General features: G+C 44.1%; 2 protein-coding genes across 3 annotated transcripts; one reads left to right on the top strand and one right to left on the bottom strand.

Moving 5' to 3' along the window:
• Positions 1-64: 64 nt before the first annotated feature.
• slc26a5 (solute carrier family 26 member 5) lies at positions 65-10,284 on the bottom strand. Of its 2 annotated transcripts, none has more exons than XM_047022763.1 (18): positions 10,178-10,284; positions 8,811-9,230; positions 8,373-8,512; positions 8,003-8,113; positions 5,915-6,093; positions 5,189-5,353; positions 4,731-4,966; positions 4,366-4,513; positions 3,918-4,031; positions 3,631-3,708; positions 3,344-3,439; positions 3,104-3,210; positions 2,862-2,931; positions 2,528-2,620; positions 2,168-2,296; positions 1,651-1,869; positions 1,298-1,352; positions 65-1,085 (listed from the first exon to the last, which is right to left on the bottom strand). In XM_047022763.1, exons 2-18 carry the CDS (start codon positions 8,966-8,968, stop codon positions 946-948), a joined length of 2,238 nt encoding a protein of 745 aa, XP_046878719.1. In that variant the 5' UTR covers positions 8,969-9,230; positions 10,178-10,284; the 3' UTR covers positions 65-945. The 2 variants fall into 2 exon arrangements, with proteins under 2 accessions (XP_046878719.1, XP_046878718.1); XM_047022762.1 differs by having other exon boundaries at positions 10,116-10,269.
• An 860-nt stretch (positions 10,285-11,144) lies between these two features.
• On the top strand, positions 11,145-17,563 carry tspan33a (tetraspanin 33a). The gene is made up of 8 exons (XM_047023097.1): positions 11,145-11,530; positions 14,427-14,484; positions 15,132-15,259; positions 15,514-15,588; positions 15,878-15,973; positions 16,076-16,204; positions 16,332-16,493; positions 16,622-17,563. Exons 1-8 carry the CDS (start codon positions 11,435-11,437, stop codon positions 16,721-16,723), a joined length of 846 nt encoding a protein of 281 aa, XP_046879053.1. The 5' UTR covers positions 11,145-11,434; the 3' UTR covers positions 16,724-17,563.
• Positions 17,564-17,979: the final 416 nt, after the last annotated feature.

A 17,979-nucleotide genomic window follows, 5' to 3' on the forward strand; every position in this document is an offset into this window, starting at 1 on the left:
ACACAGCAACCCTGCTTACCTTCCAAATACAGCTGATAGTTAGAATGTGTTCTCATAAGTACAATAAGGATGTTACAAAAAAAATATTTATTACATAGAGCTTGGGTCATCAAATATGACAGACATTTGACAAGTAACAATACAGCATAATATGAACTTAACAGCACTCAATATGATTTGAATCACTAAATGCACTGCTGGTATAATGACTTTGGTCTCACTTATACAGTCTTTTATATTACTATGAGTAAAATGTCTACATAGACAATATAATTTTTTTATTACGTAGTTGTGACAATTGCAAAGTGAGCACTTTTAGCATTTTCAAACAACCCTTTGTGCTTGTACTCACACGGTGATGGTAAAGTCCTGGCATTCACCTAGATTTCAGCAGTGAAATAAAGACAGGCTTCTAGATCTCTCCAACATGTAACAGAGGCCCAAACAACACAGTAACTTGTCTGCAGGATTATGTTAAGGCTGTAACTGTCCCCCTGGGTTCAGATAATAAAGGCCTAACCAACCAATAACAGTGCCTGTGAAGACCTCCAGCAATCCATACTAAAACTGGAATGAACACAGTACTCTAAATATTTCTTCCTCTGAACCTGTGATTAATGTAAACCTATAAAAGTGCAATGGAATTCTAAAAAAGAAAATACAATCCTCTCGACAAACAAAAGCCTTGATAGAACTGCACTTACACTGCAGGAATGTTAGCAATAAAACCAAAGTACCGGTACACTAAAATATTTCATCAAATATACATCGCTATCTTTTATAAAAAACAAAATTGCACTTGTGGAATAGCAGTCAGTCTACAGTGTCTCCTGTGTGATGGTTAAAGACCCCCCCCCCCCCGTGCTGGTCAGAGCTTCCATGCCTCCCCTGCACCTCCTCCCTGATATGACTGCCCACTCTAAAGCCATCTTGTGTGGAGAGCTGTCATTGGACAGTGTGGTTGACATGTGGGACAGTGTGACACTGACAGTGGAGCACTGCATCATGGACTGTGGGAAAGACCATCTCCGGGGTCACAACGCCACTGAAAAACTGCAGGCTGCGGAGTTCAGCGAGCAGAGTTCCTGCGAGGGAAAACAAGAAGTTTAAATCCAATTTGAATTTGTGAAGCCCTTTTTACAATCAGCAAACAAAAAATGACTAAAATACACCATAAATCAACCCTGAGATCCCCAGTAAAACTCCTACAGGAGTCAAAATGTTGCATTTATATGTTAACAACTTATCCGTCTTAGTCCTTAATACAGCAAGGTGTCCTAGGAGAACAGGTACTCACTGCTGCATCCAGCAAGCAGCACCTGCACGTCCACAGCTGCGTACTCCTTCACCAGCTGCAGAGAGACAGAGAGACACACAGCCTGGTGAGGCCACATGGGCAGACACACACTGACAGGATGTGACAGGCTTGGAGCACCAATAACGTCAGGGGTGCACCCCTAGGAGCACCCCTCTCCTAGGAACCAGTGAGATAGAAACGGCCGACAGGTTGGAAGAACAAGAAGAGAGTGTGTGTGTGTGTGTTAGTGAGCATGTTTAAGTTTGATATCAGTTTGATGAGGCGGGTCACTGTGTCATGGCCAGGTCTCATCAGAGCAGGGTCTCAGTCCTCCAGGAATATGAGCCACGTACCAATCTGATGACCTTGGCTCCCACAGAGTCGATGAAGTTGACCGGGGTCCAGTCCAGGATGATGCAGCGGACAGGGCTGAGGGGCTGCAGGAAGCTGACCATCTCGGAGTCGGACTCCTCGGTGCTGGCCTCGGCTGTCTGCCCGTTCCCTAGCAGGTTCAGGTGGGTCTGGGACACGCCTCCACCCACGACCTCGTGGGTCACGCCTTGCTCCAAGTCCTGGACCAATCAAAGAGAAACATAGGTATTATGAATGGCCTCTGACAATCATAGGTCTGATTTTATTTTTTTGTGGATTTTTATTTTTTACTTCTAAACTATGCTGTACAATGGTCATATGCAGACGTTGTGTGTGGAGGAATGGAGAGGGTAAGTCAAGTTTGCAGTGGCTGCCCTGAATGGCTGGGTTGCCATTGGTTATTATACAAAGGGGTTGAACACAGAGAGAGAGTGAGAATGATCAAAAAATCGTTGCACACAAATACCACAGTGCACTCTTATCAGGAAGAGGGCTCACCAGTTTGACCACAGCATTCATCTTCTGGGGAGACTTCTGGTTCAGTTTTTCCCTCTCAGCTTTCTCTTTCTTAAATCTTTTTTTCTGGAGTTTTCTTGCAGCCTGAAGCTGAGTGGGGTCAACTCCTGTCTGCAAACATTTGAATAAGACAATCAAGCCAGGCCATCTCGCTGGACTCCTATCTCCTAATATTTACTTTTCAAAGCAGTGACATAGCGTAACATTTGTAGGAACAAGAAAACCTGCCTTCTAAGAGCTCACGGGCTACAGTCAAACATTGGCTGACCAAAGGTGAACTAACCCTTTTCTATTAATGACAAACATGTGTATATAACATACACGCTTACACATGTAGTTTACCTTCCGTTTGAGGGCGTTCACGTAAAGGTCGCTGTTTGCAAAATATATCGAGGAGTTGGAGTGGAAGATTTTGATCCCCTTGCATTCTGTTGCCTGGAAACAAACACAATCACAGGAACTTAGATCCTGTCACACCATTGTTGTTTCTGTCTCAGAAAAGAATAATGTTTTCATTCAGCAGACACTCCGAAGCAATATACAGTACAGGGAGGGATTAAAACCTGCAAACTCTGATCTGTAGTCAAACATCCAAACCACAGAGCTGTACCTATCCCTCCTTCCTCTGCCTTCAGTTCTACCATCACAGTTGTGGCAAGCGTGGAGCCCCTCTCACCTCTTCATACTCGTCCACATCGCAGTACAGCCCCGTGTCGGACACCTGTCCCAAGAGCAGAGTCTTTGGGCTACAGGGCAGGTAAGGGAGACAACGTTAACATCGCAGGACACAGCATTATGAGGTCTACTGACACCAAAGATATCAAGTGAAATGCTTTCCGATGATAAACGGAAGACTTTTACATTTGAATGAAAAGGGTAGAAGGATGGGGACTAGGGAGGAAGAGGACGGTTGGGCACCTTTGTGTTCTGTAGATGACGGTCACTATTGCAAATCCTACAGCCACGAGCAGGCCGTAATCTAGTCCCAACAGCACAGAAGCTACAAAGGAAACTATCCAGATAGCCTGAGAGAGAGAGAGAGAGAGAGAGAGAGATGGAGAGATGCGTCTTGGCACCGCGGCATTGAAAACATTGTGACCAGTCACGAGCAGTGAGCCGCGGTCAGAGGGTGGGTGGTTGTGTGGCGTCATGACTCACCAGCTCAATCTTGCTGGTTCTCCACAGGACTGGAATGTCCCTCAGCTGTTTGAACATGCCCAGCAGATTCACCATGATGATGGCAGCCAGCACCGTCTGCAGTGGCACAGTGTACAACAGGGTTGGCTGTGAGGTAAGTGAAGAGACTAGAGGAAGATAATCATTTCGGGGGGGGAAGCTTGTTTTCATGTTTGACTTCCTCTTTAGCCCCTAAGCCAGCTCAGACAACCACAGAGTGTGGCTGTGGCTGTGGGTGTGGCTGTGTTTGGCTTCACACTCATACCCACCTGTGGTAGGGGCTGGAAGACAAACCCAATGGCCACAACCACCAGCAACACCACCAGTGAAGCAAGCAGACCGGCTATCTGTTCAGACAGAGAGAGATAAGATTGGTGTTCATCATTTCCCATTATCTCACTTAGTTATAAGCATAAGAGGAAGTGTGTTTTCTTATCTAAGCCATATAGTTTAATGATGCCAATTTGTGATGCCAAAGAAGTCCCATTCATAGCAATGCAGTCATGACAATACACCGTGTCCTTAGAAACAGGATGTATGTGTGTGTGTGTGTTACCTGCGTCTTGCCCCCAGTGCTCTCCTGCACCAGGCTCCGAGACATAGAACAGGTGATGGCGAAGGTGTGGAAGAAGGAGCTGACAAAGTTACAAATCCCCAGGGCTATCAGCTCCTAAACAGAGGTGCAGCGCAGAGCTGGGGTTACATTCTCAGCAGAAGATCACTTGTAGAACACCAGTGACTCGCCACTACTATCCTGACTACATTTGACATGGCCGTCATTTATCCTTTATCCAAAGCGACATACAAATGGCACATATACTGTTGAAAGTACAGCAGAAAATCAAGGATCAGACGTGTGTGGTTCCAGTAGTATTTTGGTGGTTCGAGTCAAGAAACCAGGCACAGTGAAACAATGACATCATCTCAACCCCAGTGCAACAACAACAGCAACAACATCATCTCAACAACGTAACGTTGCGATGTCAATCTTGGCCCAAACACACCTGGTTGCCATCCACGCTGTAGCCATGCTTCAGGGCAAAGGTCTTGGCCAGAGAGATCCCCATGGAGAAGCCCACGATGGCTATGGCAAAGGAATCCGTGACCAAGTTTGGCAAAAGGGAGAAGGTGGGGACCACCGGAGGGAGGAGCCTGTAGACAGACGTCTTGTGTAAGAACCCAGCTGACGAGAGAAGCCAGGACACGTTATGGAGGGAATATTTCGTGTCACAAACGTTTGCTGAAAGTGAAGCTTTACCGCCTTCACGCGAGAGAAGACATCGTTACGTTTGGATTTACGTGGCATTCAAATGCTACGCCGCGCCAACGCCGCTACGCTTCTGGCCGGATACGCCCTCCGTGACCTCACCCTGTGGGGATCTTCCCGACCACGTCGACCTGGTAGCCCTCTGATAGGTTGAGGCCGTAGGAGAGGCCGGTGGAGACGATGACCACGATGATCTCCCCGGGGATGGGGACGGGCAGCTTGCTCTTGAAGCGCTCGTTGACCACCTTGACCCCGTACAGGAACACGGTGCACACCAGGCCCACGGTGAGCGTGGTGACGTTGGTGCTGGTGATGTCAGTTACCACGGCCCTCAAGCTCTGGGGGGGAAGGCGGAATTAGAGGGGGATTAGGAGGCTTGGTTTAGGAATGTGTTTGTATGTATGTGCGTGTGTATGTGAGTGTGTGTGGGGGTATCTAGGTGGGTGTGTGTGTATTTGAGTGTGTGTGGGGGTATCTAGGTGGGTGTGTGTGTGTGTATGTGAGTGTGTGTGCGGGTATCTAGGTGGGTGGGTGTGTGTGTGTTTCAGAGTGTGTCTCACATAGAGGGCTGAGAAGGGCCCGCTGAAGCGGGGGGTCTTCACGCCCAGCAGGTATTTGAGCTGGGACACACAGACGTGCAGGGCTGCGGCTGTGGTGAAGCCTCGGACCAGAGGCTCTGTCAGGTAGATGGCCACGAAGCCAAACCTGAGCAGCCCAAACACCAGCTAGGGGAAGGGGGGGGGGGGGACAGAGGTTAAAATGATGGAAACCTACAACAGGATAGGAGTCTGACTTCATCAAATATTTGACACACCTAGGACGGCAATAGGCAAATGCCCAAGCGTGAGAAATATATGTGGTCTACGCATTTAACAACCTCCAATATAAAACAATACTTGATCGACTCCTTTCCATGATTTCGCTGTGCGTGCCGCATGACAAGGTGTTGTTACATGCCACGGAGAGAAAATAAACAAATACGCAAAAACGACAAGCAGCAAGCATCCGATAGGGCTGTGGGCTCGCACATCAACGAACAGTGTGGATCCCACCGTGTTGCGTCAACACTGAGTGCTGAGCCTAAGACAGAGCCTGACAGGCTGGCTACTGGGTTTCACATGTGCAGAAACACACCGTCACAATCACACAATGGAGACGGTGTCTTGGTGATGAGATCCTATCTCAAGCCTAACAACCTCAAGCGGATAGACCTGTTTGACTTGCACCCTGACACTGTGTTTGTGTGAGGGACGGGTCAGGGGGAGCGTCGGAGAAGGCAGGCCCACCTGGATGATTCCCACCAGGGTGGTGAGGACCACGGCCAGCTCCACCCTCCTGGCGTCCCGGGCCTCCGTGTCCACCAGGGTGCCGTTGGTCCCGTTCAGAGCCTGCATGGTGAACATGGAGTCTGGGGCCTCCCTCACCACCACGCCTCCTATCATCAGGCTGATCACTGCAAACGTGCCTGCAGAGGAGACAGACGGTACACAACCGCTGTTAGGCTACCTAAGAACCACCTGATAAATGGATTAGAATTGAATTGTTTTTATTGAATAAATGAACAAATAATAAAATATATAATTTCATGAAATCCCATGGTGCTTGGTGTGATTATTTGTGGTGGAACAGCAGCAAACTATGCCGTGAGCGCTGTGCCTTTCAACGGGTTTCTCAGAACTGCATTCCTTTGTGCTCCCACCTGACTGGTGTCCAGAACACCTCCTTCAGGCGACATCAGTGTGGCGGGGCCCCAGCTAACACTGACTAGGTTTGGCTCAGAGACAATCTCATAACTACAAATCAGTGGCCAGGCGTCAGCGTTGTCCCAGACAGTGTGTACACACACACACACACACACACACACACACACACACACACACACACAGGCGTCAAAGCCACACCTAAACCAACCCCCTGTAGAGGGGAGTAATCTCAGATTACATCATTGTGCTTATAGTAATAAGCAGGGGGCCTTCTACATACTGTAGTTTCCGTTTTTTTCAACAGTAAAGAATTCTGGGAAGAGGTGTGTTGTTCACCAGACCTTATTGCCAAACAGTTGAACAACTGCCCAGACATTAATGTTTTAGGTAGATACTTTACAGAACTAGCTGTCAAATATCAAAAGTAATCAACCCTATTGAGAACATGTTGTCCAGTGGGACAACAACCTAAATCAGTTCCCAGTTGACTATTCTCGGTTTCTCTTGTGTATAGGCATGACTCAGGACTTTTCCATACTGGGGGTGGTAAAAACGTGTCAGTTGAAATGGAAGACAGCACAAGGCCTTTAAAAAAATGTGTGTGTGTAAAAATGGCTGTCCTTACTTGACAGTAACGTAAATCCCATGAACTCCAATGACCTCCCCAAAAATCAAGCAAGGTCATCAGATTCCAAATCAAAATATGTTGTGCCTTGTCGAAATATTTCTAATTCAACACTAACCCAACAATCAACTATTAGTCTTGTCATCTGGGAGTTTTGGAGTGATCGTTCAGAGAACACACCCTTGATTAAAGACTTTGTACTCAAGGTGGAGAAGTTTGACATGATTCATAGAGGTCAATCTGTTCTTGGCACATATTGTGAAACCATCTTGGTTATGTTAAAAGGTCAACAGTTGCCCAGTGAATTAATAGATGACAGGATATTAAGTGTCCTTAAAGGTAATGGGGTATTAAAGGTGATGGTTTATTAGGTTGGGGTTGGCAGGTTGGGGAGGGGGGTGGGGTAATTAAATGTCTTGGGGAGTAACAGGCTTGGTATTACGCCCCCCCCCCCCCCCCACCCTTCATCTCTACTGGGAAACTGTCTGGAGAAGACGAGACAGTAGGCAGTATTGTAAGGCCACATCCTAATCCGCTTTTATCATGACATTTACACTTGATTTACCATTTAATCCAAAGCAGCAAACAGAGAGTATAGCAGAAGACCAAGGCTCAGAAGAGCAGAAGACCAAGGCTCAGAATAGCAGAAGACCAAGGCTCAGAAGAGCAGAAGACCAAGGCTCAGAAGAGCAGAAGACCAAGGCTCAGAAGAGCAGAAGACCAAGGCTTAGAAGAGCAGAAGATCAAGGCTCAGAAAAGCAGAAGATCAAGGCTCAGAAGAGCAGAAGGTCAAGGCTCAGAAGCGCAGAAGACCAAGGCTCAGAAGAGCAGAGTTCTAACAGTATTTCAGTGGTCAGAGTCAAGGAACGGTTTGAACGTTATCTGATTTGCAAGTTAATGTCAGTGTAGATAAGAGCGGAAGAGAAAAACAGCAGCCAGTCTACTGCAGAAACTTCTGCAAGCTCAAATCTATAATCTTCAACCCAACAAGCTATACTGAATAATAATTAACGTTGTATAACCCCCAGAAACAAAACAGAGCTCACCTATGGACACATGTCTGGAGGTCCCAAAGAAGGTATACAGCAGGACAGGGTAGAAGGAGGAGTAGAGGCCATACACAGGGGGTACAGCAGCCAGCATCGCATAGGCAAGACCTGGGGAGGGAGATGGAGAGACAGAGGCCGCAAAACATCATATTGCATTGAGACAAAATATACTAAAATAATACCCCCCCCAAAAAAAATTACAAAACAACAAGCTTTCTGGGAAGTCTGGCATGTGGGGTTTTTCCTCTGAAACGCTAGAACCTTATTTGCCTACTATGTTTGTCTTGTCAATGTATGTCACAGGTACTGACCTTGACCATGTTCATGTATGACATAGACCTTGACAATGCCTGTCACAGCTACTGACCTTGAGGAAGTTGCATGACCCCTGTGCTGATGCCTGAAACCACGTCGCCAAAGAGGTACTCCTTGACTGGATAGGACGGCAGCCATGTAAGGATGGGAAGGAAACTCAGAGCAATGGCTTTGGCCCTTTCAGACGAACACCTGGGGTCATTGTGTTGGAGGGAGAGAAAGCAGAAGAGAAAAGAGAATGAATGGGTACTTTTCTCCAATAAAAATACACTTCCCTCCCTTACATTAAGATACTCATTGTTTTATTTCAGAAACTGAACAAAAATAAATTAAACACTCTAGATAATACTGCATTACACATCTCACTTTCATAAGTCATCATATTATCTGAAATCCAAAACGCTTGGAAGAGAAAAGACAGACCAAACAAAGAAATAAACATAAAAAGCTTCCCTGACCCACTATTGAAGCAGAGACAGGGAGTACAGACCTGACATGCTGCGCCAGCCTCTTGTGGAGGGGCTTGGGGCTCCTGACCCTGTGATGCAGAAGCTGGGTGTCGAGGAAGGCCTCGTCGTAGACCGACCGCTCCACACGGTACATGAGCGGAGAGGGCTCATCCTCCTCGCTAAGCGTTACACGTTCCATAACACGGAGAGGACCCCCCGGGCATGGCAGGGAGGCTGCAGGAGGAGACGAAGACTCGTAGAGGGAGGGAAGTTGGGCGCAACTTTCTCTCCGGCTGTCTCCACTTAACTGTGACTGTCCATCTGGCTGGTTGGCTTTTGCACTTATATCCTACTTTTGCTTGGTGGGTGGAGCTATCCCTCTTCCTCTTTTACTCAAACGTGCAGTCTCTCCCTCTCTCTTTCCTGCTCTGTTGGTTGGTCTTCTGGTTTACTGTAAGGCTCTGAGACGGAAGAGACAGAATTATTGGGTATGGCAATTTTTGCGTTGCTTCTGGTGGTTGAGTCCTGTTCACACAGTGGCTTGCTTTCATTAGGCTACATAAGTATGTTTAAGGATATTTTTCATTGATCAGAAAAATCTCAAAAGTAAACTACAGGTGCAAAACATTTCATGTCCGTTTCTTGGACTAAATATTTGCTGACTGATCATGTTGGAAAAGACACAGATGAAAAAAGAAACATGCAACATTGAACATTTGCTTTGAAAATCAATACATGGCTCTTTAAATCAATAAAGGCTAGACGTTCATATGTAACCAATGACATTGCCCAAGCTACATTTCAGACAGGCTGGTCACAGCAAAACATGGACCATGAACGTACCCTGACCTTTCAAGATGCACCTCTCAACTCTAAGGAATATTAGTTGTACAGAACACTGATAGCTACCTTGTCCTTGACATTTCGCTTAGTATTTACTTAATAACATCCAACGTACAATTTGAGGACACTAATTTATCAATTTTTACGCCACCGAAACACACACTTGCGGAGTAGCTAACCCGTTCATGATAATCTACTGTACATGACTAGTAAGTAGCCATGGAACTAGCTACTGTTGCTAAAAAGAAAGAAAGAGAGATCTCTCTCATTTAGCCATGATCATAGTTAGCTACGTTAACCTTGTACATACGTTTGTAAGTAGTTGGTTACGATGTAGCTAATAACGACAGAAATATTAAGAAATATATATGGCTTAAAACAAATAAAGGTTACTTGGAAGGTTGGAACCTGAAATGCAGGTTATGGCGATATAGGGATGGGATAGCTGCATAAGCTGACATTCAGAGTTATATGGAAGATGCGGACAATGGACCATGTCTTACCTCTCGCTACCTCTGCCTAGGATGCCACACACTAGGGAGAAGCCAATATTATACACACTGACCTCGCACTGGGAACTCCAGTTACAGTTTAGCACCCGGAATGCCCTTTCACAACCGTCGACAGCTGCATGTACTCTTCCAGAGAAAATCACTTGATGCGTGTATCGAACACGTCACGCTATACGTCAGACGTCCCGTGGTCATGGGATTTGTATTTTACACTGTTTATTAAAATGTAGTTTGTTGTTGGAATTTGCCAAAATTGTCTTTGTGTAACCATGAATTAAGGGAAGCTCCAATATTTGCAAATAAACGGTTCTCATAAGAGGAATTGTGAATGGATCTGGTGTTCTCTTGTGCCGTTCTCTAATCGTCTACATTTGTATTTTATGCACAGACTGAGGTTGTATTTTTTCGATTCCTCACCAAAAAATAATACTATTCGAATACTATTCCGAATACGACTTAACCTCTGTTTGTGCATAAAATACAAAGACAGTATGTGACCACCAGATGACGTGCTTATCTGCAAGCTGACTACATACTGGCTGTGGCAACTGTACACCACAGGTGTTATGCCAAATTCACACCCCCTGCCAAAATCTAACCCCCCTGCTCGTGAACGCGTCGCTTCTGCATTGTTGCAACTCTTACTTGTAGACTTTGCTATTCACTTTGTAATCAATTTAGCATATATTTCGCTGTTCTTACGAGACATTTGCAACCAGTAAATCATGAGATCCTGCCATCACTTCGATAACACAATCACACGGAAGCCGATGCATAACAATGAATAGTAATAGGCCTAAGCCACGAAGGGGATATCAAATGAATGTAACTACAGTAACATGGTGTACATTTAGCATATTCGCCGTATTAGGACGGCTATGACGCCGTCCAAAATATATGCTCCCTCTATGGACGGCACTCTGAACAGCATCGCCGTCCGTCCATCCATGCAAAGATCAGCAGCCATCGCCGTCAGTCTATGGACGTCCATATGGACGTCCAAAACGCAAAAAAAGATTTAGCTGCCTCTCCGCCGTATGTTGCTGCTAGACCGGTCACTTCAGGTGACAGTCTACTGCTTCAAATTGAGAAGACACGCCTTCTTCTTGACAGCCAAGCGCTGTTCATTCGGTTTCTCAAATCACTGTCGTGTCCTGTCCAAGCATGAACAAGGAAATATGACTAAACCTGCCAATCGTCGGGAAAAATGCGAACATGCTTTTGAGACCAGTAGCCTACAGAATGCATTGAGTTGAACTTTACTGTACCAAGATTGGTTACCCAGGACCTATCTGGATATTCTTGTTAACATGGGGAGAAGAACCGGACAGGAATATGACGAGGACTTCACGTTTGTTAGTCCAGTGGTCAAATATTTACTTTTTATTTTCAACTTAATTTTTTGGGTAAGTGTTGTGTTGAAGAACAAGGTATTCGATGGTAAAGCTGTTTACTGCTCTCTTTTCTAGTTGCTTTCAAGTCAAGTTAATTTAAACCGGATTAGGCATTTAGTTTGAGGCAGGTTAATAATTTATTTTGAAGGGTTGCACAGTGTAGTGCAGCAGCAATACATCAACTCATTTAATTTTATTACTTTTCTATCAACATTTCAGGATAAAATAAAAGCTTTTATGGAGTAGGCTATGCCAGATTCAGTATTCCTCAGAATCAAACCGGATTATCTTCTGTTGTCTATACTGAGACTGGAGTTAAGCATTATCGACTGATTTTATTAGTATTATCAGGGGTTCAGTCTCCGATGGGTCTAACCTTCTGTTCTTTTTACATATAGACTATCATTTTCCCTCTCCGTTTGATTGAGATGTTTTATGTTATACGAGTTTACACTAGTGCTACATCATATATCTTGATGATGAACATCGTGATGGTATAATAAGAGGTCAAGGCGTGTTGAGGAATGCCTGTCCATACCTGAACACAGATACATTCCACTGAAAGTTTCACCTATTTCCAACAGTCTCTTTTGGACGAAATTAGACACTCTATCAAGAATGATCTGCCCTTAAGATTAAGAATCAATTTAACATTTAATACTTTTAACATTTCAATAATACAGAAACCCATTGACTCGGTAAACAAAATATTTTTCCCCCCAGCCTTAATACACTGTACTTTATGCCAATCCAGTTTCACAACTCCTTTCATGCAGTTCACTGTTGCTAAGAGGCTCTAAGATTCTTTGATTCATATGCTGATGGAGCGACACAGGGTTCTGTCTGAAGAGGGCCCCATGCTTTATCCTGCATTCACATCTATTTGGCAGTCAAGTAAGCGTTTAGATTACGCATCTCAGACACTTCACTCAAACCACCAAGGAGCTGTCAGTTCATATTTGTAAATACCCCTTTAAACTTGTTTCCCTACGAGGGTATTTTAAACATGGCTTACTGGCTAAAACGGATGTCCTCACACACATTTTCTAATTAATTTTTTTTGTTTTTCTTTCAAGGCTTTCATTGTTCTTGGGTCAATCAGTTTCATCATGATAGATAGATAAATGGATACATAGATGGTTGGATGAATGGGTGCATTATTAATCCCCATGGGGAAGTTGTAGAGCACCAGTAATGTCAGTGTGAGAGAGATTGTCAACGGGCCACTGGAGCTCTTTGAAACAATATACTCCAAACTGGACTGACTCGCTAATGCATGTGACACAACTTTCATGTCATGATGGTAGCTCCACGGGAACAGGTCAGATCCAGAAGGGCACCAGCAGAGAGGCATGAAGGTCAGAGGACGGAATTTGCAGTGAATAGAGAAAACAAAGATAACATACAGGCAACAGGAGTTATTCAGTTAGAGGGACACTTAATCATGGATACGACAGCAGCCACAATGTTTTAGGATGGTTTGCCATACCAGCACTCCTAGAATCTAGGCCTGTAGTTCCAGTGTAATGCTTACAACACGCTGTGTACAGTCATTACTAATAGTGTGTCACATGCAATAATGTTCCAACCTAGTTAATGTGCTGTTCTAAGTGTATACAGAGCCAAAACCTCAGCCCACTGTACCACAGTCGAGGGATTTCAGACATAACTCCCACAGAATTAGAACAAATTGTTGTTGCAGACTAAGATTTCATACTTTTTTTCTGAGGTGTTAGAATGGATGACTTAACAGTATTGATATGGATTTATGCCCAGTGCTTTTTCTACTCTGCATCATGAAACATACATGCCCAGTACTGAGGAAACATGAGTTTTATGCAGTGAAACTTCAACAGAGAAGTGGTAACAAACACGCAGATCCGTATAGAAGACAGGAAACCGCATCACAGAGTTTGATGATGATGATTAAGAACGGTTGCCTTGAAAAGGAAACTCCCACACAAAACTGTTAGTATCAGTTTGTCCATCAAATTGAGTACAGGGAGCCTCCGCTAACTTGTAGAACTTAAGTTCTGAAAAAATCCTGACTGATCTATCACAAAACACCACCTCAGGCAGGACGTGCTGTTCTAACTGTACCTAGATCTTGGGCTTGTGGGAACAGGATAACATCTTGTGCAAACTTGCATAGGTGCTGTGTGGAATGCATTGTCAACTTGGTTTTCCATCCCCCCAGGCTGTCAGAGACAATGATCCTTTAAAAACCTAGTCTGTATAATTGTGTTGTATCTCTGGCCATATCTGTTAAAATGTCAGTTCTCAACAAAACAAAAAGATAGTCCAGGTACAGTTTGTGATATTACCAACTCATCTGTTGCTGTCACGCAGCATTTTAGAAATGTCAGCATTTTTATTCACACAGAAAAACAGCGTGTATTGTCCCTGTTCTTTTGTTATAAAACCTCACCTCCCCAAAGCACAAGGTGCAGTGTGGTAACTAGATACAGGGTCTGGACTGGAGGGGGGTGGGGAGGGGACCCTGGGGGAGGGGGATCTGTATTCTTTGGGCTGTGTTGGGGCTGTGTAGCCCCCTCAGTGTTGAGTGGGTAGTGAAAGGCCCATTATAAGACAAGTCTTCGCTTACCGTTCCAAGTTCATTTCGTCAAACTAAAGCAGAGCCAGAAGAAAAACACAACCCCATGCTCTGCTTTTTAAGTTGCCCCCCTCAGCATCTTCAGTGTACATAACACCACAGATTAAACATTTGCTCTCTGACTCCCACTGGTATATTTTAGATTTCATGATAAGTATTCAATTTTTCGTACATAATTTTATACTATAAAATACTACTACACACTCCTTTGTATGTTTCTCATGAAAGAATGTTGAAACATTCCTCCGTTACATTGATCTATAGTATTTTTTTTCCTCATTCTGTGTCTCTCAGATTATCTCCTTGGTGATGGTATCCATTGGTGTGTATGCCCGGATGATGAAGCAGGCAGGTAAATAACCTTCGGCTAAATATATAACCCACTGTACACAAGGAAAGTATGCCAACTACGTAAAATATGTAACACAATTGAATATACAATTAATTAATACATTCATTAATAAGTGTTGAGAGGAAAGTGTTTGGTGTGCTGTTAGGGTTGGAATCAGCGCATATCTTTTTGTCAGAAGTGTTGGTGCATGGGCAGTATTGAGTTTCCAGAACTGCCTCAATGGCTTTGTGTTCTAACCATGCCTATTGAATGCAGTGACAGACAGCACACCAAAGGCAGCTATGGCCAGGATCACACGAGAGAGGTTTTAGTTTGAGTGGTTTAGGATTCCAAAGGTCATTTTGTCATGAGGAATTTCAGAAATGCTACTGCTTACAAATCCTATTTCATTTTTTTTTTATCTGTCTGTGAATTATTTCAAAAAATAATTACCAGGAGCTCAGTGTGCTTTAAAAATTAACAAAAGATTTGATGTACTGGCACAATCTCATCTGACTCGCTCAAATCCCCTTTATTTCTTTCTCTCTTTATCTTTACATCTCCTGCCCATTTTTTCTCTGTCTTCTTTCTATGTCTGTGACATATCACTCTGCCCTCTCTGTTCCACCTCTCACCCTCCATCACCCCCTCTCCCCTGGGTACTTCAGAGGCCGCTATGGCCTGTCTGTCCGTGGACCCTGCCATTCTGTTGATGGTCGTGGGGGTGTTGATGTTTTTCATCACCTTCACCGGCTGTGTGGGCTCCCTTAGAGAGAACATCTGCCTCCTACAAACGGTTAGTGGTCTGGTCTGCCTGCTGAACTGTGATATACTGTAGTGTACCGGTCACATGACGTAATGTATAGGTCACATGATGTAGTGTACAGGTGACATGCTGTAGTCTACAAGTCACGTAATGTAGCGGACAGCTCACATGCTGTTGTGTTCAAGTGAGATACTGTAGTGCTTCTAGAAGTTATATAACACTTGAAGGCCTTGAAAACACTGTGAAAGGCCTTCGGATGAAAACAGTCTTTCTCTGTCCCCTAGTTCTGCGTCTGCCTGACAGTAATCTTCCTGCTTCAGTTAGCTGCTGGTGTCCTTGGCTTTGTCTTCTCAGATAAGGTACAGTATTACAGTTTCTCTCAGCGGTGTAGTATAGTAAGAAGCAGTAAGTAACCTGTAGATTCAGCAAGCCCCCATCTTCTACGTAAAAAGCGCCCTCTGTTGCTCAGTATATTAGACTGCCGCTATTTTCACACACCCAATCCTTTTGGGTTGTTTATTTTGAGAAAAATGATAGGGGTTTGTGTTCTGTGAATAAATATATGTATATAATTAAATGACTCACTAATTAGTAGTTTAATTAATAGTTGGAAATGAAATTGCTATTATCTTTCCCCCCCTCCCAAAGGCTCGTAATAGGGTGACTGGGATCATCAACCAGGCTATCGTTCATTACAGGGATGACATTGATCTTCAAAACCTCATTGATTTCGGACAGAAAGAAGTAACAATTTTTACCTAATATCTTATCATTCGAAAAACCATTATAGGACGCAAGCTTTCATAAAAATGTCAGTTCTAAAAACTATACTTGAATCCTCCCCAGTTCAGCTGCTGTGGAGGTGTGACATATACAGACTGGTCCCAGAACATGTACTTTAACTGCACTCCAGACAACCCCAGCCGAGAACGCTGTTCTGTTCCGTTCTCCTGCTGCCTCATATCCAAAGACCAGGTCAGCCACGCCTTCTCTTACTGTTCATACATATCAGATTAGCCTCTCTGTGATCATCTTTCATGGCTTGTCCGTTTAGCTGAACAGATTAATCGGATTAACCGGAAGTATGTTTCTTCATGTCCAGGCGGTCATCAACACAATGTGTGGCCAAGGGATGCAGGAGCTGAAGTACTTGGAGGCTGAAGCCTTCATCTATACCAACGGCTGCATCGACAAGCTGGTCAACTGGATCCACAGCAACCTGTTTCTGCTAGGGGGCATAGCCCTGGGCCTGGCCGTACCACAGGTAGACACACACACTGTCACTGACAGACTGACGCTCCGACACATAAACGCTCATACACACACACACACACACGTCTCTGTTGCCACTCGTGAACGAAATACCTTCTTGTTATTCCTCTTCCTTGTTAGCTGGTGGGGATCCTCTTGTCCCAAGTCCTGATCAACCAGATCAAGGACCAGATTGAGCTTCAGAACTACAACCAGCTGCACCATTCTGATCCATGGCGCTGATCCACTAAGATCAAGCACGATCCATCCATCCAGACGGGAGCAGCCTGGAGCAGGACTGGGGACATTTGTATGGGAGGGTGTGTGGTGGGTCTTTATCGCCCTCTACTGGAGATGGACCCAACTTGCATGTTGGTCAACTTGCAAGACAATATAAATGATGCTTTCAGCCTGAGGAGATCCTGGTTGGGTATGGATTAGCCAGTTAAAACTGGCCAAGACCAAAATGCCAAATGTTTTAGAAAAATGTTTTTAAACCAGCTGATCATCATACAACCCATCTCTGCTTATCATATATCTATCATGGTACTGGACATTGAAAAGGGAAATAAAAGTAGTCTAAAGGCTATCAATCCTGTTATGTTAGTTTTTGTGAATATAGGTTACTGTGTGGGTTGCTGTTTAATGATTGGGAATACGATCATTGCATTACATTTAGCAGACGGTCTTATCCAGAGCGACTTACAGTAAGTACAGGGACATTCTCCCCGAGGCGAGTAGGGTGAAGTGCCTTGCCCAAGTACACAATGTCAATTGGCACGGCCGGAAATCGAACCGGCAACCTTTTGATTAATAGCCCGACTCCCTAACCAAGATTGTGTTGTACATATTTAAGTGAACTTTGTATATTAGGTGTGGTTGGGTCTCCTGCCTGACAACCATCTCTGTTACAAATGATTTAATAGTTTTCATTGACTTTTTGTAAAGTTTTTGATATTTCGATTTACATTACAAATAGGTCCTTTCCTGTGGTATCTTAAATGATTGTTTTGAATGTTTCAAATACATATTTGGAGAAATAAGATTTTTATAGATCTTAATAAATATTGTCTTTTGACTGAATGATTGTGGGATGCACAATACATACAAGGGCAAACACGTTCCAACATGCATAAGAATAAACGCTGTTTATTTTCCATATCACTCGAGTGTTTAGCTTGGCATGAGCTGCATAAAGCTGCATAACTGATTTTGTTTTCTTAAGCATGTGGTTACAAACAACTATTTTACATCCATTACAAAATCTGAGATAAAGTCTCCAACGAAGTTACTAATTACAAAAAACCACGTCACCAGAAACTAATTTATAATATTATCATCATATTATCATTTTTAATATGTAAACATATTTATATTTATTATCTGCTCCAGTTGGGCAGTTCTTCCAACTTCCTTACAACATCCTCACTACACAGGTCCTAACTCAATATCCTAACTCCACGGAACATATTGAAGGATTTCATAGAACTTTCCTCCAA

Source organism: Hypomesus transpacificus, chromosome 7, assembly GCF_021917145.1.
Source record: "Hypomesus transpacificus isolate Combined female chromosome 7, fHypTra1, whole genome shotgun sequence".
In the NCBI taxonomy this organism is placed as follows: domain Eukaryota; kingdom Metazoa; phylum Chordata; class Actinopteri; order Osmeriformes; family Osmeridae; genus Hypomesus; species Hypomesus transpacificus.